The sequence below is a fragment of the Molothrus aeneus genome, chromosome 6 (genome assembly GCF_037042795.1).
Source record: "Molothrus aeneus isolate 106 chromosome 6, BPBGC_Maene_1.0, whole genome shotgun sequence".
NCBI classification, from domain to species: domain Eukaryota; kingdom Metazoa; phylum Chordata; class Aves; order Passeriformes; family Icteridae; genus Molothrus; species Molothrus aeneus.
Window position 1 is genome coordinate 10,799,958 of NC_089651.1, and position 25,202 is coordinate 10,825,159.

At 40.0% G+C, this 25,202-nt stretch overlaps 2 protein-coding genes across 3 annotated transcripts; both read left to right on the forward strand.

The window, feature by feature from the left end:
- On the forward strand, window positions 1-8,240 carry LYVE1 (lymphatic vessel endothelial hyaluronan receptor 1). The gene is made up of 6 exons (XM_066551709.1): window positions 1-82; window positions 3,445-3,604; window positions 3,711-3,850; window positions 6,078-6,377; window positions 7,142-7,220; window positions 7,924-8,240. The coding sequence occupies exons 1-6, from the start codon at window positions 1-3 to the stop codon at window positions 8,108-8,110; spliced, it is 948 nt and encodes a 315-aa protein (XP_066407806.1). The 3' UTR covers window positions 8,111-8,240.
- A 3,731-nt stretch (window positions 8,241-11,971) lies between these two features.
- Window positions 11,972-24,787, forward strand: RNF141 (ring finger protein 141). Of its 2 annotated transcripts, XM_066552805.1 has the most exons (6): window positions 11,972-12,073; window positions 13,948-14,147; window positions 15,619-15,727; window positions 16,696-16,877; window positions 19,842-19,949; window positions 21,541-24,787. In XM_066552805.1, exons 2-6 carry the CDS (start codon window positions 13,963-13,965, stop codon window positions 21,689-21,691), a joined length of 735 nt encoding a protein of 244 aa, XP_066408902.1. In that variant the 5' UTR covers window positions 11,972-12,073; window positions 13,948-13,962; the 3' UTR covers window positions 21,692-24,787. The 2 variants fall into 2 exon arrangements, with proteins under 2 accessions (XP_066408902.1, XP_066408903.1); XM_066552806.1 differs by lacking the exon at window positions 11,972-12,073 and having other exon boundaries at window positions 12,292-14,147.
- The last annotated feature ends 415 nt before the right edge of the window (window positions 24,788-25,202 follow it).

Here is a 25,202-nt window from a genome sequence, read left to right on the forward strand (position 1 = left end):
ATGGCAAATTATCTTGGCGTTACCTCAGCAGTGTCTTTCATCTGGGTTATGACATTCCTGGCTCAAAATTACTTTGTAACAGGTAAGTAAAGTTCCACTTTTTAAAGTCTTGAAAAAAGTAGCTGGATTTACAAACAAAAATGTGGGGAAGGAGTGTGTGTAAATGTGTTTCTGGCAGAGGAAGCCACAGGGTTTTGAGAATACAGTGCAACAAAAACTGGGATATAGGGAAACTTTCATTGTTGATCTAATTCAATTGTTGAAAATGCTGAAGCCCCTTTGAATCTAAATGCCACAAAACTGCTTATTTTAAAGATCTGGTATGGTATTTAGGATTAAGCTCAGATCTATTGAAATGTAACTTTACTTTGTATCATTTTAAATACCAGAGAAAAACATGACACCAGTTCTCTTTCAAATTCCATTATTAACTTGACAGAATCCACCCTTACTGCAGTAGCTGCTGGGATATCTGCAGAAGCTCAATGCACACCAGAAGCCTCCAGATGCTTTGCTGTTTTTTTCAAGAATTTAATGCTTGTTCTATTTATGTTAAAAAACATATTCAGTAATTGCAGACAATTGATTTTCTCACCTACTGAAAGACTTCTGGTCTGAATGAATTAGATGCTCAACTCCTGTTGAAATTCCACAGGACTGGAGTACCTAACAACAGTGGTGTCCTCCAGCAAAACCAACACTGTACAATGGGGAAAATGAGAGCTTGAAGAAGTACCCTTCCTTGGGACACCTTCTCATGCACCCTCATGGCTCCAAGAGCTCCAGTTGAGCTCAGGGCTGATCTCCAGTTGTGCCTTGGAGCTGTTTTGTGGCATGTCCTATACCCTCCTGTTTTGTGGTATGTCCTATACCCTCCTCTAGTGATTTGCTGTCTGGGCTTCATATATGGGCTCTGGATTTAGGCTGTAGGTAACCTTGTCTCCAGGACAGACTTCAGGCATGTGTAGAACCATCTCTTGCTGTTCCCAAAGGGACTTTCTGGATGTCTGACTCGTTGTCTTGCTCTCTGGGTGGCAATGAAACCTGCCACCATCCCCACTGTGGTGCTGCTGTGGGGCTGTGCCTGTCACCCTCTGCTCCTGGCCCCCTTCCTTGTGGAGCAGCCTCATGCTTGCTGCTCCCTGACACCAGCAGCCAAAGGGAACTCTAATAAATCAGGCTGAAGGTTAGAGACAAGGCAAAGAGGAAAAACAACAGCTCCCCCCCCAAAAAAAAAAAAAGGGAACTAATGCACATCAAGGCCAACATCCACAGCTTAGAAAAATTGAACAATTTTCTTCCTGTTCTATGGCAGCTTTGTCTTGCTGTGGCATTCTTCTGTCTAGGTCTTCTCGCTTATTTCAGTAAACTAAATTTTTATCCCAAGACCAAAATACTGAGCAGAATGTGCCAGTACTAGGTTACCTAAATAGAGCAGAGCTTAAAGTACAGCTATGTTCAGCTCATGGACCAAAAAGGATAATGTACTTCTAAAGGATTAGTCTGCCTTCTGTACAAACTGTCATCTTTAGAACAGAGTACAGAGGTTATTTAATGAGCTATGAAGAGACTTGAGGAGGCTACTGTTCTCTTTTTGGATTCCTTCTTCACAGTGTGAAATTCATAACTTTTACAAAATGTATCAATAAATCACTGTTTTCTTTTAAAAGGCCTAGCGAATTTTAAGACACAACTTTGGTCCATAACCTAGAGTCACTTTTCTTATAATTTGCAACCTAAGTTTCTGGCAAGGAATTTCTGTATTATGCTGTGTATCTATCCCACAATACACATGTGACAATATTTGTACTGTAATTGAATGACTAATGAGTGTAGCAGGTCACAAGTATCTATGTAATTTTCTAAGATTTCATTAAATTCCTTTCAGTTAACTGCTCAGCTTTATTTGAAATTTGTGAAGTTGGTCATTTAGAAGCTTCCTTTCTCAACATTACATTTTTAAAAGTTGTGTTGGCTCAAATCTGAAGTAGTAGAAAAATAATAGACTGAAGAAGGTAGACTTGAAGTCCTTGCTAACAGCACAGACACCTTCATTGAGCACCAGGGCTTCTCTGCATCCCCCTGCAATGTGTCTGGGCTTGACTTATGTTCGGCTCAGGGCTGGATGCAGCCACAGTTTGTCTGAGGGGACTCCTCAAGGCTTCAGTGGCTTTCCTTCTCTGCTGAGATAAAGCCACCTGATTCAAAGATTGCTCTTCTAAGTATTTAAACTAAATGTAAGGACAGCAGAGAGGCATCATTTTCCAAAAGCCATTTCCAGCCCCACCACATCCAGAGGGAACAGGAGCTAAAAGACTGTCTGGTTTCTTAGCACTCCACACAAGCTTAGTGACCTTTATCCCCTTCTCATCACAAGAGTAGCTTAGCTGCCAGTTCTATGTTTTCATTCATAAAATTCAGTTTAATTTGTCTTGTTAAGAAGTCGTGGGGTGGATTTGCAAGCATCACTTCATCCTGCCTTGAGAGTTCATGGACTGCCTGTACTCAGAAGCACAGATTTTATGAAACACACAGTGTACACACCTAGTGAGTACAGTCTGACAAACATTGAGCAAGGAAGTAACACCTGTGGCCGGTGGTTATCTGGCATGTCTGTAATGAAATGCTGAAATGTTTCATTTGACAGGGCAATTGCTGCATGTGACTCCAAAAGAATCTTTTTTTTTCCCAGTAAATGCTCCCACTAAAATAAGAAAGCAAAATAGCAATACCCTTTATCCTTATTTGTGCCAAATCCTGAACTTTGTCCTATGCCCTTAACACAGATGAGAAAGAAGAGCAGGTGTAACCTGAGCTTGGCACTTGCTGGTGCAGGTGTCACAAAAAGTGTGCCAGCTGTGGCTAATTAAAAAGCTGGATGAACTGCCTGGAAAAGTGTTAAATTCACCTGGCCTGTCTCCTCTTTTCCTGCTCCCTGCCAAACACAGTAAATAGAACACTTGGCAGTGGCTGAGGGATGGAAGCATCATGCAAAGCTAGGAAAAAAAGAAAAAAGAGTTTAAGAGGAATAAGGAATATCAGAAATGATAAAATATTTTTTATTTTCTTATTGGTATATTAATTCCATGAGAAATTATGTGTATCTCCTTTTCTGTTATATACCTTACTATCTCAATAACAAGGGTGTAATAACAGTATGAATGCCTTGGTGTAACAGCTAGCTTTAATTTATTTTTAAAAAGAAAAGAAAGAAAAAGGGCTATATCTAGTCTAATGACTGTCAAACCACTTGAAATCTCAGACTACTGTGTTTAAAAAATATATTCTATTTTTAAAATGTCTTTTATGCTAGAGATTAGTTTTCTGCTATCCTCAAGCTAGAAACTTTAAAAAATGTTCAATTCAGTTGATCTTAAATTCTTTATGAGGAATAAATGTTAATATTCAAATACTAACCTTGACTATTTTATGGCTTAATTACAGGTTCCATTAATTCACCTTGCAGGATCAAGGGTATAGGACTTTATCTTGATCAGAAAGTGAATTTCTCAGAAGCAAGTCATGGATGTAATCAATTCAACCTAGAGTTGGCAAGTAAAATACAAGTGGAAGAGGCTTTGAAACATGGCTTTGAAACATGCAAGTATGTGCCATCAGTTAGTGGCCCACTACCTTTAGTGAGCACCTTCACACACAGCTGAGGCTGGTGACAAATCTCATACTAAAAGCACTGATCCTTTTTGTTGTAGCTTTGGATGGGTGAAAGAAGGATTTGCTGTTATTCCTCGGATAACATCCAACCAGAAATGTGGTCAGGGAAAAACTGGAATAGCACAATGGAATGCTGGCAAGGATCAAAAATTTCATCTCTACTGCTTCAATTCCTCAGGTATATAAGTATAACAACTGCATTGTCTGTGTTTTGGATTATATTAGATTTTTTAAATCTGCATAAAAAAAATCATAAAAGTGAGTAATTTCCTATAATTTGTTGACCCTTTCCCCCAGCCTTAAACATTGTCAAGCTCTCCTTAGCTCAGAAACTTCCAAGAAATGCAAAAGGTGAATTCAGTTAATCCCAATTAATAATGTGGTGCTGCCATTAAAGCTCTTGAGGAAGAGTTGTTTTTACCATTACTTAATGTTGACACAATGCTTTTAATATGTTTTGATTATTTGGGCATGATAATTTAAAAGAGAGTGATTGAATCTTTAACCAGGGTATCCGTGTGTGGTCTGTCTACTCTTGTAAAAATGCTGAGTGGGGTACTTCAGGAAAATTGGAAATTTTTTTTATAAAGGGAGGTCTGTCCATAAAGTCAAATTAAATTATAAGCCAGAGCTGCCAAGAGACCATAAAATTAATTAGATTCCTAATCAATAAAATCCAACATCTCTTTTTAATTTGCATCACCCTAGGTGTGAAAAGACCTGCCCTTCCCCTCACTGGCTATTTACAGACTGAAGTCCAACAGTAGAACTTGATCTAAGTTAGATCTCAGCACAAAAGATCAATATTGTTTCCTAATGGCTTCTGTGGTATTAACTAAAAATAAGTAACTAAAGATGTTGTGTTCCTACTTGTGTCTCATATCTGTGGTTATTACATAACAAATATCCCAAAGTGCCCAAATAAAGGATCATTTCATTACTTATAATCCGTTCCTAGACTTTGCCAGTGAGTTTTAGATAACAAGAGCAAGAGGATGTGTAAAAATCCTGAAAGCTTTCAGGAATACTGTGTGAACAAGGGTTGGAAAGCAGGAGAAAGATGGGAATGCAAAGATGTAAGGACCTGAGATCCTGTGAAAAGTGGAGGCTCCAAAGAGACTGAGGATAAAGGTGTAGAGAGAAGGCCTAAGGCACATGGTGATTCACTGCATGAAATGTGTTATCCTGCATTGAAAGTGTTGGGTAGGTTGGGTAATGTTACAGAGGCAGCAAGTAACTCCAAATTATTTGCTTTGTTTTGCTTTATTTAAAAGAAAATAAATACATATATACTGTAAGAGTGTGTGAAGAAAGTTAAGCTTGCTCAATGGTTAGAAAACCATTTAATGTATCTTTCACATTGGGATAATGCTGCAGTCCTTTATCTTAATTTCCAAACTTTTGCCTGTTCTAGGCATTTCTTTCTATTCCAAAATATTTGTCAGAAGTTCATTTTGTCAATTTTCTTGGGCCAAAAAAACTTGCCAAAAGCTCTTGAAAAACCATAGTGGAAAAAGTGTCAAGCCCCTGCCCTTTGGCATTTCATTCTGTAAAGGTGACTGCGTCATCAGGCTCCCCATGGGGATCCACTTGGCAAACAGCACATACCTCTTTTCCCTGTTATTTATGTTAATCTGGTTATTACTTTAGTGAAATTTTTATAGCTTTACATAATATAGAATTTCACTAGCAAAGTAGAATTTTCACATTTGGACAGGAGCCTGATTCAGAGCTCAGCTCTTCCAATTCCATATAAAACTTCACTTGCACCTACATTTTTATATAGACAACATCCACTTCTATTAATTTATTTAATTTCTAGAAATTACTTATTTTTCTTCAAACTTGAAGTTTTTTACTTCCCATCTTCTCCTCCCCACTTACAATCAAGTCTTTTTATTATCTCACATTGGTGCCTGATTTATTTGGAACTTTTCTGGGCTACATTTTTTTACAGGAAATCAAATAATTTTTCCAAGTATCAACAGTACATGCATATATTTTGAACATATATATAATATAATTGAAATATTTTTGCATATTGGATCTGCAGTTAAGCTGCTCCCTGCTCTGTGGGAAGTTATACCGTTGGGTTTTAAGTGCAGTATTACTCTGAGTAGTTTTCATGAGGGATAGAGTCACTGGTTTGGAATCATAAAATGAGTACCATGGTTGCTCAAAGGAGTGTGTAACTATGTGAGTAATGATAAAAGCTGTAAAATCTAGGTTGTAACCACATATTTGAAATAGGATATATTTGCCTGGTTTGGGTAAAGCTTTTATGAACAAAAAAATAAAAATTTCCAGAAGGGAAAGACTGATGAAAAATTTCAATAAATGTGTGTGCAGTTAGTACAAAATTGGCATCCAACACAACTTTTATGTATTTCTTTTCCCTGCTGCAGATGTCCAGATTAATTCCTGTCAACCAGACCCAACTACACCTCCTTTATCAACTGCATCAAGAGATTTAACTGCATATTCAGCCTCTGATTTGACTGAGAACATCACAGCAGTGTCTGCTGAGACAGTGACTGAGGCAGGACAATTCCTGAGAAAGAGATTTCGTGTGGTGTGCGTAACTGAAACGCTCTCACCAACAGAGGGGCCCACCACCACAGCAGTGCCCGAGGGGCACTCCCTCACCTACTCTCCCAAGCTCACTCCCCACCTGGCCTTTAAGAATGATGCTGTTGTTTTTGGAGGTAAAGGCCTTATGTGGTAGTTATTTGATGAAAAGAGCTATTTATGTAGAAGTCAGTAGTCAAACTGTTCACTGCTATTTTTGTTTGCTGCTCCACCATCCATTTTGATATAGCTGAACCTGGAGGCAGAATAGGAGTGTTTTGGTTTTGCAGAGCAAGGCTTATACAGCAGAGGATTTTAAAATAGTTTTTAAGAACAACTAATATCTGATTTTATACTTTATGATAAATTTAATGTGAAATTGTGTAAGTTCTTTCTGGTTAATATGATTTGAGGTAAAAAAAATTCAGAAAAAATCTTGGCAAACACTCTCAGTGTAATGGAAAACTCACCAGGCTCTTAAAAACAAAAGAAGCCAAGAAAGTTTGACGGAGAATTGCTCTTGAGATACGAGGTGTGAGTAAGCAATCCTAATACACAGCAGTGGAGAAACAGACCAAACCTGAGGAAAGGCATGCTAACTGTAAGGATAGTTAATAACAAGAATGTCTTCTCCAAGCAGGTTGTAAAAACCCTTCAATGAGCAGATTAGACAAATATCTGTCAGGGGTGGCCTAAACACCAGTTTTAGGCTATCCTGAAAGAAATGAGCAGGAGTAACTCACCTTTTGATGTTCCTAATATTCTATTATTCAGTTCATGTGTATGTACTCTTATAAGAGGCTGGGTTTAGAAGAATCCAGATTTTTGCTCTTAAGCCTTCAGGACATCAGCTTTAAGTACATAAATAAAAACCCTGTGCTTGTATCACTTTTATCTCCAGGTATCCCCACTGCACTTCTTGTACTGGCAATCATCTTCTTCATTATTTCTGTTGTTCTAGCAGTCTGTTATATCAAAAAGTAAGTTGCTTTTTTTTTTTTCTCTTGGAGTGAATTAACTCCTAGAGTGCAATCACTGAATATTTAAAATACATACTAAGGAACAGAGAAGTTGTGATGATGACATAATAGTGTTGCACAAATTTAAAAAATCTTAAACCCTGTTTTTATGCAGATAAGTTTGTTGTTGCCACTCCCTGCTTTAGAAAAGGAACACAAAAAAATATTGCCTGCTTTTAATTGGTCAATCATGCCTAGTGTGAAACATTTCCAAGTGTGTCAAAATAAAAACACTGAAATGTGCATCAGTTCATACATAAACCAGTTTTATAATTCTTTTTTTTCTGTGTCACACTCAAGGTCAAAGTTTTTATTATCGCACTATGATTTTGCTCAGAAAAAAAAATGTTGAACTCATTTGTCAAACTTAAAGACCTTCAACACAGTGTATTATTAAATGCTACTAAAAAGTGTGCAGTTCTCACACCCTGGCCCAGATAGCTTTATCATTGTGTACCACAAATCCTGGATATGCCCTGTGTTTTAAAAAAATAGCAAAATATTTCTTTAGAAAGCACACTGCTGGAAAAAGTACGATGATCTAGCATGCCACTATCCTCTGAGAGACTTCTGCTTGAGTATGGTAATTTAATTCTAGCTGTTTGAGTGATACTACCAAACTATGCCAGTATTTCTGCTTTACTATCTTTTTTTCTCTTTAAAGGTACAAGAAAACCTTACCATTTTTAAACAAGAAGCAGCAAAAAGAAACAGTTGTAACTACTGCTCTCAAAGAGACGAAATCAAATGACCAAACACCTGAGAAGGAAACACAGAATAATGGAAATAAGGTAGAAGAGTGTAAAACTAAGCCTGAGGCCACAGTAAAATGTCTAGAAGCAGAAGTTTAAAGGAAAGAATGTACAGTTCTTGATGGAAGTATAAAATAAAGCACACAGAACTTAGGAGTGCTTTTAGACATAAGTGATTGTAAATACTCCTATTTTCTCCATCTTTAACATATGAAACCTTGTTTTTTAATGATTACATCTTTGGCAACAAATATTCTTGCAGAAGAACATGGTATCCTATTTACTTGAAATAAATTCTACAAATTCATATTACAGTTCATTTTTCATCTTTAATAAAGAGGCAATTAGGAATATGCTAATTAACAACATGCACTACATTAACTATTTGCATGGAATTTAGATCAATATATAACAAAAAGGTTTTTATGTCTGGCTGGAGGATGTCTGCTAGCTTAATGCCTAAAATAAAAACTGGCACTGTAGTTCTTCCTCCTGTAGATTAGCTTATTTCCATTCAGTAGTTGCATGCTGCTTTAAAAAAATGTCTGTTTACAAGCAGAAGAAACAGTTCTGTTTACAAGGGAGTAAAAACTCAAAGGATTAACCTACTGTCATTCAAATGCCCAAAGAAGGGTACAAAGATGCTGATGTATGTATGTGTATATACACACAGCAATGAATAACTTGGATACCTTCATTGTATTATAAGTTACTGTTTATTTATTGAAACCATTATCATTCTTCTACATGAGACATTTGACAGAGGGAGACAAAAAAATCCTTGAACAAGACTTATACTGGAGATCTTTTTTGTGTATTTATGTGTGGCTTTCATAATAAAGGTCTCAGGTGATATGGGATGTCTACAGCACTCCCTAAAAAATAAACTATGGTGGACATGTTTGTCTGGACAATCTATTCTCATGAAAACTGTCTCATGGTAAAAAGGATTTATATAACCATAATGTTACAGAAGTAATTAGTTGTTATAACAATGCTAGCAGTTTATCAAATATTCTCCTGGATAAAGAATTTAGATAACTTATCTTTATGTTTGAAGGAAGTTGTTATGCCAAAGGAAGTTTTTTTCCTTCATCAGGCAGCTTGAGAAACATAGTCTTAGATAATAATAGTAATAATTTTTAAAATAGCAAACTAGCAATAGAACTGGTCACATATATTGTGTTTTCAACAGTGTAGGATACTGGGTTATGAACTTGGATATTTTTCATTTACATAAATTTTAAAATTTCCAGTTGTTTACATTCCACTAGTAATGACTTATAGTGTATTTCTAGCTTTATACTTAAGAGATTCCCTGGGTTGTTTTTTGTTTTCTCTTTTTGCCTTTTTTTTTTGATAGTTCAGAAATATTTTATGGCTCCAAGTGATTCAGTGCAGCTCTAAAAACTGCTCATTTCAGATGTCCATCAGCAGAATTTTAGCAGAAAAATGTGCAACAGAGGACAGCACTTAGACACAGCTTTCCCAGCCAGTTCAGTAATTCAGAGGAATTACTTGCCAAACATCACAGTAACACCTTGTGTCCTGAATGGATGTGTTCTGTGAGGAGTAGCCAGCACAAGTAAGGCCATCAGGAGGAGCCACGGCCACCAGTCATGAAGGTGCCAGAGTAGCAAATGGGCCTGAGGACATAGGCAAACGTAGTGGATTCCAGGTAGTTTGGGAAATTTTTAAAATCTTCCTTCTGCCTCTCTTTTCCATGTTTTAGAGATTAGAAATTACCTGTTTCTCTATTTTTTCCCCTACAGCCAAGAGATAATTACAATGTTGCTTCTGTTTTAGAGCTAAATAAGGACACTTTTTTTCCCTGAAGTGTTTACTTGCTAAAAAAACGTATCCTGTTTTAATAAGATATTGTCTTAATCTTTAAGTGTCTTATTTTATCATGTACCTTAAAAACTCAGCATTCATCCTGACCTTGCTACTGCTACCTGACCAATGCACATGGTTTGATCTGCCTTTCCATTTCACTACACAATTTATGCCAACACCATGAGGGCTAAAGGAGCTATTACACTGCTCTGTATGGAATTAAGGCAGCTCTAAGTACTAATCAACAAGTTCTCTATTTGATGTTGTCTCTGTGTAGTTAGCACAACTCAGACACATTGCCATTGGAAAGTACAAAACATTCCTGCTCATTGTTCAATGGAATTGCAAGGGATGCACCTACCACAAGGCAAACAGGAAACATTTATTCAAGTATATAGACCAAGAGTGTCAAACACCAAACCCTTAACTAGAGGTAGCAGAAACTTAAGAGAAATTCTTTGTTATGTTTCTGATTTTTCTCAAGTGTTGTGCTTTTTTTTTTTTGAATGAGACCTTCTCAACAGTTCTGAAGCTCCTTGATGTGCCAGAGCTGCTCAAGCACCTTGGACTAAGAACTCATCCCACTGAGCAGGAGAGCACAGTCTGTTCTTGTCACTTGATGGTAACACTACTCAGATTCCCACACTGAGGCTACAGATGTTTGCTGACCTTAGGCAGAAGGGGTGCTTGGCCTGCAGGAAACACAGCAAGGTTTCCAGTCCAGCCCAATCCCTGCCTGGAATATAGGGATGCCTTTGGCGTGGGAAGTACATATGTCCATGTGTGAACAGAAGCAGGCAGGAAAGGGAAGTACTACTCCTTTTCTCCTCTTAAAATTAAGAAAAAAAAAAAGTAGAATTAAATATTACAGCATCAGGATGTGCATGACCCATAGGATGTTCTAGGATGTCTGTTTCTCAATGGCTTGTTGTCGTTTATGGGTGTTGGGTTTTTTTGTGAAAAGGTCCGCGAGCATTGACCTTTGCCACTCACATCCACCGCCCACATCCTCCCTGCAGCCCGGGATTTGCACCAGCAGCTGTGGCCTGGGATGATCCCACTGAGCCAGGCACTCAGACTCCATTAAGCATCATTAAAATCACTATTTAATAGAGCTCACAGTTAAGAGTGAAGGCACTGTGAATCCAGGACAGTGCAGCACTGAGTGTGCATCTGCTGAGGGTGCAGCAAGGTGAAAAGTGATCCTGTTTTTGTCAGCCCAGCTATTACAGAGTTTTTCTTCCACAAACCAGCTCTATACAGCACTTCTGCTGTGTGTCAGAATGGATAATAGTGTTGCCAGCAGGGCAGGGATTGTTCCCCTTCACTGGGCACTGGTGAGGCCACACATTGAGTGCTTTGACCTGTTCTGGACCCATTAGGAAGGACAGTGAGAGACTGGAACGAGCCCAGAGAAGGGCAATGGAGCTGGAGAAGGGTCGGGAGCACAATTATTATGAGGGAGCTGGGTGTGTTTAACTTGGGGAACGGGAGGCTCAGGGCTGCCCTTATCACTCCCTACAACTGCCTGAAAGGAGGCTGTGACCAGGAGAGGGTTGATCTCTTCTCCCAGGAAAGAAGCGACAGGATGAGAGGACGTAGGCTGTGCCAGGGGAGGTTCAGGTTCGACAGTAGCAGGAATTTCTTCACAGAAGTGTTGATTAGACATTGAAACGGGCTGCCCAGGGCCGTGATGGAGTCACCGTCCCTGGAGGTGTTTAAGGAACGTGGCACTCAGTGCCATGGTCTAAGTGGCAGGGTCCTGGTCGGTGGGACTCGAAGATCCAACCTAATCGACCCTATCTATGGATGTTCTGGCGGGGCCCGCTCCCCTAGGCGACAACGCCACCGCCGGCTGCCCTGCGTGCAGTGGCCTTACAGCCGGGACCGGGACAGAGGGAAGGAGGCCGAGGGCTGTGAGCGGCGCAGGGGCCGCCGTGAGAGCGGCGGCGAGGGCAGAGCCGCCCGGGCCCCGCCGTGAGAGGGGCGGTGAGGGCAGAGCCGACCGGGCCCCGCCGTGAGAGGGGCGGTGAGGGCAGAGCCGCCCGGGCCCCGCTCCCGCCCTCGCGTCCACCGTGTCCCGGCAACAGCGGCGCGAGCCGCGCGCTTGCGTCACCCCCGCGCGCCGCCGCCGAGCGCGCGCCTGCGCGGCGCGGGGGAGCGGCCGCGGCGCTGCGGTGCCCGTGGGGCGGTGGCGGCTCCTCCGCGGGATGTGCCGGGGATGCGGTGAGCGGGGACCCGCCCCCCGCCGCCCCTCGGCGCCGAGCGCAAGGCCCGGCCCGGGGGAAGCCGGCGGGTGCGGTCAGGGCCGGGCGGGGGGAGCGGGCGGGGCGGCCGTGACGCAGCCGGGCTGAGCGCGGCCCGTCCCGCGCCCGGCGCTGAGGGCCGGCACCGGGGGAGGGCGGGCGGGGCGCGCCTGAGCCGTGAGGGGCCGTGCCCAGGCCCGTCCGCGCCGCTGGGGGCGCCTCGTGGGTCTGCGGGTGACGCGGAGTGTGTGAGGTCTTGGAAGGGTGACAATAGGGAACATTTCATGGAGTGCTTTGTTGGAAGGGACTCACGGGGGTCAAAGTCCAGCTCCTGGCCCTGCACAGGACACCCCAAGAGTCACTCCCATGTGCCTGAGAGTGTTCTTCAAACGCTTCTTGAACTCTCTCAGAGTCGCTGCTGTGACCACTTCCCTGGAGAGCCTGTTCAGTGCTCGACCACTCTCGGGGTGAAACTTTTCCCGATATCCAGATGTGCAAACGCCCTCGCAGGTGTTTCTCCCCAAACTTTTCGGTGCTGGGGTTTAGATGCTGAGCTCGGCAGGCCGCAGGAGGCACGGTGCTCCCTGAGAAGCTCGGGGGAGCGCAAGGGCGGCAGGTCCGGCAGGAGGTGTCCGCAGGGTGACCGGCTGTGCTGCTGACGTGTGGGCCTGGGCGTGTGCTCACCAAACACTCCCCGGAGAGCGGGGCAGGAGGCGGCTGGAGCCTTACCGGGAAGGAGAAAAGTGGCTGGAGGGAGAGCATGTGTGGGAACAGAATTTAGTCACAATTCCGGCCATAAATTGGGAGTTTACTGTGGTGAAATTGCATGGTACTTCAGTATGCTCGCTTGGTGTGCTGTGTTTTCTCGTACCGTGGTGAGATCTCAACAGCTGTAAATTTTGTTCTGGGCGGGGTTAAGCGCAAGTGCTGCTGCAGCTGCCCGCAGGACAAAGTGCTGCTTTCTCTGTGGTGTCTCCCTTCAGGAGTTTGTAACGCAGCTCATGTCAGACTGCTCCGTGTGTGAGTTTAGGTGGATGTTCTGCAGTTCCCTTGCCCTCACACACCTCCATCTGTAGAAGTCTTAAAAGGGCCTGACACAACTGGTTTGCTTGATGAACAATGAACTCTGCAAAGAGGCATTTTGGGGGAAGTCAAATGCAGGGGGATCAAGGGGAGTAAGTAGATAAATACTCAGAGGGCATGGCATTAATCCTTCGGCAGACTTTTGGGGAAAAAGATTTGGGTGTGAAGGAAAGATGAAGTAAATTGGAGTTGAAGACATTTGAGCAAGTCAGTTCTGTAATACAGCCTAAAGTTGGGTGTTTTGTGTGGATAAGGAGGTCTCTAAATTGGTTTATACTGGCATAGATTCCCTGGCTTACCAGTTTCAGAATGCTGTGGGAGTTCTTTTGATCTGCCAATGTAAGTTTGATGTAAGAAAGCTGATTCCTAATGTGATGTCTATGTATAAAGAGACATTGATGTGCTTACTTGCAAGCATTCTGATATTCACACGCACAAATATTTAGAATAAACAAAGATTGTCATAAATTACCATTGTCATCTTAAGATTTTTTTCCCATTCCATTGAATGTATTTATATATGTGTGTGTTGGAGCTGAATCAGTGTGGAAAGTTATCTCAATTTAATATAAGTATTGCTGTAAGCAAAATAGTACATTCTTAGTAAGATTATAATGCCACATTCCAGACTCTTTGAAGTGTTCTGCGCTGTTTCTGATCTAACTATTCAGTTACTTGAGTTACTTGTGGAATAATTACTGTAGGCTAAAAGAAAGTGAGGGAGTAGCCATTCACAAACACACAAATGTAACTCTCAAATATTTTTGGCAGAGACTCTACAAGTGAATGAGAACTTCTCTCTGCAAAACTGAGGTGAAGAGCTTCACCATGGGTCAACAGATTTCAAACCACACACAAACTGTAATTAACAAGTTGCCAGAAAAAGTAGCAAAGCATGCCTCTTTGGTTCAAGAAAGTGGTTTCCTAACCTATGAAGAGTTTCTGGGAAGAGTAGCTGAACTCAATGATATGTAAGCCTTACTTTGCTTCTTTTTCTTTTTTTTTTTTTTTTTGTGTTTTACAAAGACCTTGTGTGCAATATATTATTGTGTGCTGGTAAGCCAGAACTGGCCCAATGGTTTTCTCAAATTATCTTTCATTTCTTTCTGTTTTTATAATGGTTGTAATTACACTTCGAAACCAAAGCCTTTTCTCCTCCCTAAATTCACTTCTCTGCAGTACTCTTCTTCCAGCGAGTGTTGCTCTCTCTTAAAAGTTCACAAAAGGTGGTTTAGGGTCATCTTTTTGTTAGTGTCACCTGTGTCCCTTATTGTTCTCCCTTCTAGCTGAAGAGGCAATGCTGCTTCCTCTCTGCTTGTCAGTTTGGGTAGGAAGGAGAAGCAGGAGCCTGCTAGGGACAGCAGATCTACATGAGGAGGGTGGCACCTGAGACAGACTGTTGGTGGCCATCCCTGCCACCTCTGCAGACGTGCCAGGCTGCTCCTCATTAAGGATGAGATGTATCTTACTGTCCCAAACCAGTGACCTAGATAATCCCAAACAAAAGGCTGCTTTTTTGTCTGATTTTTCATTGCCTGCCTTTTGCTAGACCAGTACAATGACAGTAAAAGGAAATGAGCAAAAAAGCAGTGTTGTCATTTTTAGCCTGTATTTATGGTATACTGTGAGAGTGATAAAATGAAGTGGAAACACACACACACTGAATAAGGGCTTTGAAATGCTGGCTGTTTGACTAAAATGTGAATTTGTATTCAGTTTAGAAATTATCTGGGAGAGGGTCATACTTTCCTGAATGAGCTTGAAAAACACACAGCTGTCTTCTGGGTAGACACATAAATAGATTTTGAAGAACATAACCTGATGTTTTGCCTGAGACTCCAGGCATATATTAGTATAATTCACTCTAAATTACTGTTATTCAAGTAGTTTCTTTCTTTCCAGTGTTTACTTAAGCCTGAATATACTCTGATTCTTGTGGAATAGAATGTTGTGTCTGTGCTCCATTAAAGAAACAAGTCTTAGGTCACCTGACACGTTCACTGACTACCTCATTATTAATGTATACTAACAAAAAGTCACCTCATCAGCATATGCTGGTACTCACAGGCTTTTTTTTTTACATACCTGTTGAGGAAATAACTTTTCAGATTGGAGAAGAGATGGTGTGATTAGTGTAATAAACAGTGAGAGTATATGTGAATTTAAATGTCTGTAAAGTACACCTGCTTGCTGGTGTTGGATCAGAAGACTTGCACAACATTTTCTGAAGTTTGCTGTGCAGTTTAAAGCGAAATGGATTGTGTATTCAATGACATCCTAAGAAAGTCATATTCTATAATTTGCTGTCCCTGGGCAGTATTGCTGAAATCTCTTTTAGGGATAGAGAGGAGACAGGTGAACCATAAATAATTGCACTTGGCTGAGGCTGCTGATCTTTGCAGGTCCAGCGCATGGCTTTAAACTGATGTTGCTTTGTTTCAGTACTGCAAAATTGGCTTCTGGACAAGACAAACATCTGTTATTTGAAGTGCAGCCTGGGTCTGATTCTTCTGCTTTCTGGAAGGTGATCGTTAGGATAATATGTACCAAAGTAAGTGTGAACATTTTAATTTGATGGGCAGGTTGTATGCACAGATTTGAGGACTGTCAGTTTTACTTGTAAAATCCAACACCTGCTACATGTTTTTTGATACAGATGACGCATTCAAAGATGCTGTTGGAGATAAAGTAAGTCTAAATGCTAAGTTTCTGCAAAAAGCATGGCAACAAAAACATAACTAAGTTTAAAGGAGTGATGCCTTGCAGTGGAGCATTTACAGCCCTTTAGTTACAAATGCAGGTGATTTGTGAGGTCAAGTAATCGAATGGTACAACAAACTGCCAACTGTAGATTTTGAAATTAGTAGTAGAAATTAATCAGGTTTTCAGGCATTATCAGTTGAGCTAGTGTGCCTGTACATAGTCTGATCCCTTAGAAAACCAATCTAAAGATTAAATGTTTTAATTTATGACAAAAACTTATGAAATTTGCTCTGTCTAATGAGGAGATTTTCCCCTCTCTATCCTATCCTTAAAGGTAAAGTCCTTTAATGATCCTGAGTCCCCTGAGCAATCTTAATATGTGGTTAAACAAGGCAACCCTCAAACTCTGTTTGAAACCAACAGTTGTTACTTTTCTGTTTACTCCTAGTTTTTGTTAAGGCAGCCATCACTGTAGGCAATTTTAAGTTCAGATATTAAATGACTGATTTTCCTGTGCTTGGTTCTAAGTTCAGCCCATTTCTTTGGATGTTAGGTCCCTACTCACGCTTGAATCCATTTGAGTAGTGATGGCAATTGCCTCGCCCTAAAATTGTGGTGCTGCCTGTGGTGTTCCTCACGCTGCAGCTGTGGGCAGTCCTGACTCTTGCTGAGGCAGATTGCAGCTTGTTAATGTGGTGAAGGACACTTAGGAAGGAGATTGCTGCCTTACATGAGAACTGCAGTGCTGTACAAACATTCTGAGCAATGCCAAGTTAAAACCTGATAAGTAATTGTAAACAATTCTCATATCTTAAGATAAATAAAACAAGTGGCATCGTGGAAGCTTCCAGAATATTGAACTTATATCAGTTCACTCAACTTTATAAAGACATCACCAATCAAGCAGCAGGAGTTCTTGCACAGAGTGATACTTCTGAAGAAGCTGCTGAGAGTTGGAGGTCTCTGTCTTCGTGTCAGGCCAGCTTGTGGATGGGAAGGTATTTTGATACACAGTTACAGCATGAGCATTTTGGGAGTTGTGCTTCAAACCTGAACTGCAAACACCTGCTTGTTCTTAATAGCTGCAGAGCTTTCTACCATCACAAACAGGAACAGACACCTTCCCTTGCACCAAGGGAGCTGCAGTGCACTTGAGTTAAATCCTGAAATATGGTGCTACCATACCTTAGCTTCAGTTTAGAGATCAGGTCCAGCAGAAACATAGTATATGCTGAATGTCCTGAATAAGGGAACAGGAGGAAACGGAATCAGCTGCAGCTACAAATCCAGGGGGTTTGACAGTGTTTGTTTAAACAGATTTTGTTATTGTTCCACTTAAACTTTCTCTTCCTCTTACATTTGGCATGTGGAAGTTCCCATCTGTTGCCACTAGAAACCCATCCATTATGGTAATAATTTAACTTGCAAGACTGAAAAAATGTGAATTGTCTCACTCATGCTGACCTTCTGCTTTGTTAACCAGAGGAAAAACAAAAGACTGAGGTCAACACCTGCAATAACTTGAGTTCAAACTGAATGTAAAAGCAAGAAGCTTGTCACCCTTTCCCTGTGTGGAAGTGTTGCTGCTACCAGTAATTCCTTACTTTTCCTGAATAAGTTCATGGTCCTAAGTCAGTTTAAAGTGAGGTAGAGCTAGGTTTTACAGGAAAAGGTAGTAAATGGTAGAGTTCTCTGTGTTCACCAGTGAAGAGCTGGCAGCCAGGTATTTTCATGAAACAGCTTGAGTGTCACTCTTCAGCTGTTGAAAGGAAAAAGGGGTCACCTGTGTTGTCACTCCACAGAGCCCTCTGGTTTTTCTGTCATTGGATTGCAGAAGGTATTATTTTAATTTCATTTAATTTCCTGTAAATTGTGAACATGTTTGAGAAAGAACAGGAAAATTGCTTTCTCAAGGTTATACCAGAACACACATTTTTCTGGAGATGGTCTTTTGCTTCAAACAGACAAACAACATAGACCCCAGATACTTTGGCAAAACAACTTTATATATTGCTAAAGTCAATGAGGAAAATAAAAAATTTCCTATGTGAGTTTTTTTCAGTTTTTCAGACTTGGAGACAGAGGAGATGAGCATCCTTCTTGTTTGTAAATTTCATTACTGGAGGCAGTATCAGTCACAAATAAAAACAGAGTATACTTTGCTAATATGATGAAGTTTGGTGAGCTTGTGTCTCAGCCAAGTTTTTCAAGTTACTAAGGAAAATATAAGCTGAAGCACCTTCAAGTATTCTACACCAATGAAATCTTCTGTATATTTTTCTGTGATAACCACCCATTTGCCTAAGTTCTTCTCATCTTCAGATATTTTTCAGCTCTGCAAAGTTAGCCCTCACTATCTAAAAATAGCAAGTGTTATCTGTTCAATTCTTCTTAACTTTTTCCCCTAGAATAATGCCCCATATCTCTACAACATCCACTTCCTATTCAGAGCATTCAAAATATGCCTAAGTGGTTTATACATTCTGATAACAAAGAGATAAGCATTTCCTTTGTCTGTCACTCCTTTATTTTACTGTTTCTTCAGGAACTTAGTACTGTGACTAAAGCTGACTTTGCAGAAGCTTTATAAATAGGCCTTGTATAATTGCTTGTATAGACACCAGCAAATCTCAAAAATTCAAGTGCTATTAAAGGTTAGTACTGAGAATTGTATGGGGGAGAAAAATGAGAAGGGAACAGGTCTAAAGAACAGAGTTAAGCAGGCTTCGTGGAAATTGTTGTACTCACTGTATGCAAACTGCCATCCGTAAAAAAAAATCTGTCATTTTGAAGTATTTCTCCAAAAGCAAATTGAAAAGGAAGCCCCAAGGACTTACTGAAAGAGAAAACAAAGGCATGCTGACTGCTGTTTAGTAGCTGGCTATTCTGTACAGGTCAAAAATGAGTCTGTATTTGACAAGCTCCCTTAGATACCTAAGCAAAAATTGTCTGGTCAATAGTCATTAAGGCAGACTAACTCCTGAAATGACATTTTTTTCTAGAATGCTATCTCTGTCCCTCAGGTCAGAACAGGGATTCCCAAATTAGGTTTTTTGGAAAACCCAGGCATTTTAGAACACTTCCTTGGTTGTTTTGGAAGTGAGCTGTGACTATAAAATTGCAAACTTTACATGTCTGGTTAGGCCAGTGAAAGCTGAGGATGCTCTGCACCTTTTTGCCCTTGATGGTGCCAGTATTTGAGATACTCCTGATAAGAACATTAGATAAAGATATCTCATATTTGGGAAAAAGATATAAAATGTCAACATCTATCTTGGGTAGTGAGATAATTTTTAAGCTTCCCCACCAACAGAAACACCTGGGAGTTTAACTGGAAAAGCTGTGGTAACAGTCATCTTGAGAGTCCTAATTTGAGGAGCACTCATATGGAGCATATTGCAAGCTAAAATCAGCCTTTTCAATCTAGTGAGTAGTTCAGCTCCTGGCATTTTGATGCCATCTGAAATGAGTGAAGCTGCATTCTGGTAGTCATCCTCTTGACATGCATGTTTTTGTCTAGGATATAAACCAGCACACAGAAATTTGGCAAAGTTCGTTATGAATTAGTTCAGCCTAAGGTGCAGTGACGGGAAGGCAGGTTCTTCTCCTGCCTTTAATGTAAACAGTGTTTCTGTTCTTCTGGCCAGTCATGTGATATGAAACAGTTACAACTCTCACACTTCCTTGTTGATATGAAAAGGAATTTACAGAACCCTTGACAACACCAAAAGCACCTGACACAAATGCTAACATGAAAACCTGACACAAAAAATAAATGCACATTCTGGCTTAGTTTAGTTCACTGCTGACATAGGCTGGGATGACATAAGTAGCCCATTCACAAAAGCACGGGTGTTTCTTTCTGGCCATCACTAATTATTATGAAAAATGTAATAACTGGTGTAGTTACTGGGGCATAAATATCAAACATCTGGAAGAAAACAGTGTCTTCTCTTCTGCAGGGTTAAACAGCTGACAGATGAAGAGGAATGTTGCATCTGCATGGATGGGCGTGCTGATCTAATCCTGCCGTGTGCTCACAGTTTCTGCCAGAAATGCATTGATAAATGGTAATATAGATGAAAGGATATGAATTATTTTATAGTATGCATGTTTCAGTTTGATTTGACAGATTCTGTGGTTGCCAAATAATTTAAAATTGAGTAAAAGCAGACCGAAGCACAAAGAAGGCAGGAAATTTTGTAAAAAAGAGATGTGAAAATGCTGTTCAGCATTTGTTTTTGTAATTTCTTACATCTTTTTATTCTTCTAAAATTGAATTGTTACAGTCTTGCTCAGAAATTTGAGAAGATGGTATATGCAATGCTGGCATGTTATGCTTCACAAATCTCATTTAAGGCTTGTTAAGACTGTGCAAATATGAAGGCAAGTTGGACTGTCTGTCACTTACTTGGGAAATAACTATCAGGGAGGTTTTTTTCCATATGTTATGCTTTCACTTCAGATAAATGACATACAATTTACTCATTTAACTATATCAGACTCTTCCAGGAAGATATTTCTTCTCCATGGCAGCACCTTCAAATTTATAACAATGTATATCATGTGTAGCTTACAGTGTTCAGCTTCACAGTAAATTGAACACCTTTTCAGCTTCTGCATCTCTGATACACCAGTTCTTGGAAAAGTGGGAAAGAAGAATTTCTTTGTGGAGGAATACAGCTCTTGTCTGACCATACAGGCCTTCAGGGATTAGGGAAGTGTCCAGGCAGTCTGGCATTAGGGGACACAGACCTGCTCTGTTCAAAAAGGGTTTTTTTGGCTAGTTAATGCAAATGGGTTTACATGTAATTTGTGCATAAGAATTTGTTTTGTGGCTTTTTGAAAGACTTACCAGGGAAGTTACTCTTGTAACAAACACCAGGCTTCCACAAGGAAAAAAACATAGTAAAAATCACTGGATCTCAGAATACAGCAAGTCATTTCTCTCTTCTGGGAAAATGTCCTAACATCTATCAGCAGGACCGGGCTTAGTTTAGTGACTGTGCTGGAGAGTGGATTATACACTGCTTTGGCTGATGAATCAGCTGAACTCCTCACTAAGTTCCAGCTGCACCATGCTTTTTTTTTTGGTCTGCAATTGTTAAGGTTGATCTCCTCTTAATTAAGGCATAATGGAGGCTCCCAGCTCAAACATAAGTGTTGGAGACTCCTGAGATGGTGGAGGGAGTTGGGACTCCAAGGGACCAGTTCTAAACATCTGTGGGCTGCATGACCCTGGAAAAGGCTCCTTCTTCTCTTTATCTTGGAAGCCTATGGAGATTGGTTTCTAAGGACCTCAGCTGAATTCCTGAAGATAGGAAGAATTAATTTAGACAGTGAATTTCCTTTTAGGCTTTCTGGCCAGGTAGCCAGATGATCCTGTCTGACCTGAGCAAAGGATTAGGAGGAACATGATTCCAAATTTTCACTCAAAGAATGGAGCTGCATTCAGAAATCTTCCTCACAAAGAAAGAAGTTTTTAAACAAAAAAAGGTGGCTTAATAGGTGGCTTAATCCAGTTGATGTGATCATTCTTGAAGTTCTCACTGGGCTGGTTTTTGTTTGGGTTTTGTTTGTCCTTTTGGGGGCTCTTGTGGCTTTTTCTGGCCAGCAAAAGACCATCAGTGAAAAGCACTCATTTCTGTGCCTTCCTAACAGGAGTGACCGCCACAGAAACTGTCCCGTGTGCCGCCGGCAGGTGACTGGGGCAGGAGACTCCTGGGTGGTGTCAGAGGCCCCTACAGAAGATGACATTGCCACTTACATCCTTAACATGGTGGATGAGGCTGGGCAGCCCCACAGACCCTGACCCTGCCCACAGGCTGATCGTGGCAGAACCACTTGAAGCTTTTGTTTTCCCCAGCGTCTGGTTTCACCCCTCCTTGCCGTTCTTGCACAGTCTGTCCTTCCCTTCTCTTGGCTGCTGTGAGTCTTCGCTGCTCTCCTAAAGCACAGGGGATCTGAGCAAGTCTCTGTGTGTGCAGTCCTCGTTATTGAACTGTTCTTTCAGCAAACTCTTGTATCATTAACACAGTTTACTTTAACAACAACGTTTGATATTAATTAGCAGTTCAACTACTCAATGAAGCAACTTGTAACAGCACAACTACAACTGCAAACTGCTGTTTGAGCATCACAGTGTACTGCTACAGAGATGAACCGTGGCAGATGGCTTGACCTCACAGTTCCTACCCTTCAAAGCAGTCCCTTATTCACAACCAATGTGAATAAAGATGATGAGTTAGCACTAGTGGTTATTAATTTGAAATTTTACTGTTGAAACTTGAAGGAGTCCCACTGCCTGTTCTTCAGTAGGAAGTTATTGCTGCTCTTAGTGTTTACAGATACTTAATCTGATCTGTTATGACTTTTAGTATTAATTATTTTAAATCTGTTTTTGAGAGTGTAGGCAGGTCTGTAAATGTACTTGTGCACTTCCCCTTATTCTTCTAACAAGACTTATCTCAGAATATTTTTTTAAATACGATGTTTAGCATAGTCTTATTAGCTTGGAAACATTAAACAGTTTCGTACACAATCCTAAAAGCAGTAAATCAGCTTCAGTAGTTTTTGATAAAGAACAGCTAAAATTATTTCTAAACATTGGGCATATCTGAAGAGAATGCCTTTATTTGAATTAGCACTTAAGGTGTAGTTTAGTCTGATGCTGTGGCTTTATCTGCTCCTCTTGAGTTTTTGAAGTGATGAGATCAGAGTTAAAAGGTATATGAAGAGTTACAAGTGATAATCTAAGTAAGGGTGCTCTACTTAATATCTACAAGTGCAATATGCTTTTATGTAGCAGAGGGAAACTTCTTCAACAATAATGTGGCTTGGAGGAAGTTGCACATATGACAGCTTGGAAAAGGGGTATCTCAACTGGAGTGCATCAGTATTTTGTGTTTAGCAGAATAAAATCTTTAAGAGCTGAGTTTAGACAGTCTAAAATTATTCGTATTCAGGAAACCCATCTTAAGCCTCTTGTGCATAAATAGTATTATGGAAATAAATGGCTACTGTAGAGAATTAATTTTATATATATATATGTATATTAACAAATACTACTTTTTCTCACTCAGTAACCTCAAGTTAAAATATTCAAGTGTAGCATTTGAAGGAATAACAGCATAAATCTTGCTTACTGTGAGACTGCATTTTTCCTTACCATACCTGTTAAAATTCCATGATGCCATAAGGCTTAAGTCCTTTTGTCACAGGTTCTGAACTAAAAGGCATGTGCACATGTAGATATGCACATTTAGGTTATTTTTCTTAATTGGCTACAAAGTAACTTAATTACATCAATTTGTTAAAGAATGTGCACAGAGTATGGCACCTGTTTGAGCTTGGTTTGTGACACCATTGTCAGATTTATCATAGGTTTTAAGACAGAGAAGCAACGTACCCTTCATGTTTCTGTCACCTGAGATCCAGTATGGCTTAGTGTGTAAATCTGTATTTAGCTATGGAAAAATCCTTTTAGGAGTGTATATAGCTGAGAACTCTTTTTTTGGCCCCTTTCTTAAGCCATTGATAGCAATGAGATATTCTTCAGTAAATGTATGGAGTGTTTGGTTGCATAAAGGCGGTTGTTGTTTGGGCTGGAAATCGTTACTGGCCCAGGATTTCCCACTAAAACATGTGCAGATATTCCTAATAATGCACCAGTTTGGTTTCTTTTTGCTTTTTGAGGTTGCATTAGTCCATGTTCAGAACTTTCAGATAATCTTTGAATTTTTTAAACTTTTTATATCACTGGAACAGAAAGAGCATCTAAATGAAAGACTCAAGCTAACTTTATTTTTCAAGTACTTCAAGAATTATACTTCTGAACTGAGATTTTATAAGTTGACTTTCTGCTGAGAACTTACATGAACTTCTTAAAATGTAATTTTATAATGATGCAAACAAGTTGTTAATTGCAGCATAATGACAATTACAATATAAACTAATGCAAAAATAATTTAAATAGTGAAAAAGTAAACTTTGTATTCTGTACAGCTTTTTTAAATTAAGTTGCTGTAATTCACACTGCTGTGATGTAGATACTGTAATGTGTGCCTTGTAAAATATATGTACTGTATGTTATATGGAGAAATAGATACTTTAACACTGAAAACCTAATAATTTGGTACTGGTTGGCATTACTTAGTCTGAAGTGCAACATTTAGCAAACAGTTTTGGAAGAGGAATCAATCCATTGGTATGGACATGGCAATGAGTTCCAGAAGCTAGACCTTGAAAATGTGAATTACTACAAAGAGCTGTTGGTGGGGGGGCATTAGAATAAATTAACTTTCTTGTGTTAAGTGAACATTTCTTACAGGTTTAATGTGAAATTGTAACTTAAACATTAGAGATGGTATTAATAGCTAAGAACATTCCACTATATTAAACTTTGTGTATGAATTGTGCAATAAAGTTACTTTGGAAGAAATGTTAGAGTTCTTTTAAGCTTAAGGAATCTCTTGGCTTTAGTACCAGAGAATTGTGAAAAATGAGTTTTGATCCAAATACAATTGCATTGTACGGGTGGTGTGGTTAAAAGTGTGGCACTGTGAGTCAGAGCTCTCAAACTTTGAAGGGTTGTATCAACAAGGTGCCTCAATGCAGCTCTGCAAAAAAAGAAACTGGCTCTGATTTGACCTCTTCTAGGGACACAAATAAATTGGAACATTCTGAGATTATGGGAAAAATTAAACAACTCTAATTCTTACAGGACAATATTGAGGAGCATGTTTGTTTGGGGAAAGAACTTTTATTTTCAGAGAAGTGATACACTTTTACCCCAAGTAATTTCATGTTTCTGATGGTATTTTGAAGTTTAAGAATGCTAAGGTTTGGAGTAGTTTTTTCTTAATTTTTCCTTGTTTTATGTAAGAATTAAAATATGTAATTAATATAACTCTTTCCTCTGTCTAGTTACTTGGCTTATCTGTTTGGATCTTTCGAAGCCAAGGCAGAAATGGGAGCAGAATTCATTAACAGATCAGGAAATTAGAATGGATAAAATGACCAGTTGACAGGCACAGCAAGGAGGTAGGTGTACCAGAGCAATTAGCAAAGCTTTATATTTACTAGGTTTCAAGTTTAGGCACCATATCAGTGTGATGGGCATGGTTCTTTTTTTTCATGGGAAATGGTGTATTTACCTTCCTTATATTTCCTTTAAAGAAAATTCTATACATAATTAGAAAGGTTTTTAATCCATACTCTTTCCAGTTCTGGAAACCAGGCCAACCACTGAGATCTCTGTGTTACAGGTTTGAACTGAGCCATTCAGTCCCACCCCTGTAGAGCTGTATGTGCCAAATGCTTTA

Bases quoted from the DNA above. Each gene is read 5' to 3' on its own strand.
- LYVE1 (XM_066551709.1), top strand. From the start codon at position 1: ATGGCAAATTATCTTGGCGTTACCTCAGCAGTGTCTTTCATCTGGGTT. The intron at 3,851-6,077 runs GTATATAAGTAT...TCCCTGCTGCAG, and splicing joins CTACTGCTTCAATTCCTCAG to ATGTCCAGATTAATTCCTGT. The intron at 7,221-7,923 runs GTAAGTTGCTTT...TTCTCTTTAAAG, and splicing joins GCAGTCTGTTATATCAAAAA to GTACAAGAAAACCTTACCAT.
- RNF141 (XM_066552805.1), top strand. From the start codon at position 13,963: ATGAGAACTTCTCTCTGCAAAACTGAGGTGAAGAGCTTCACCATGGGT. The intron at 14,148-15,618 runs GTAAGCCTTACT...GCTTTGTTTCAG, and splicing joins GTAGCTGAACTCAATGATAT to TACTGCAAAATTGGCTTCTG. The intron at 15,728-16,695 runs GTAAGTGTGAAC...TCATATCTTAAG, and splicing joins TTAGGATAATATGTACCAAA to ATAAATAAAACAAGTGGCAT.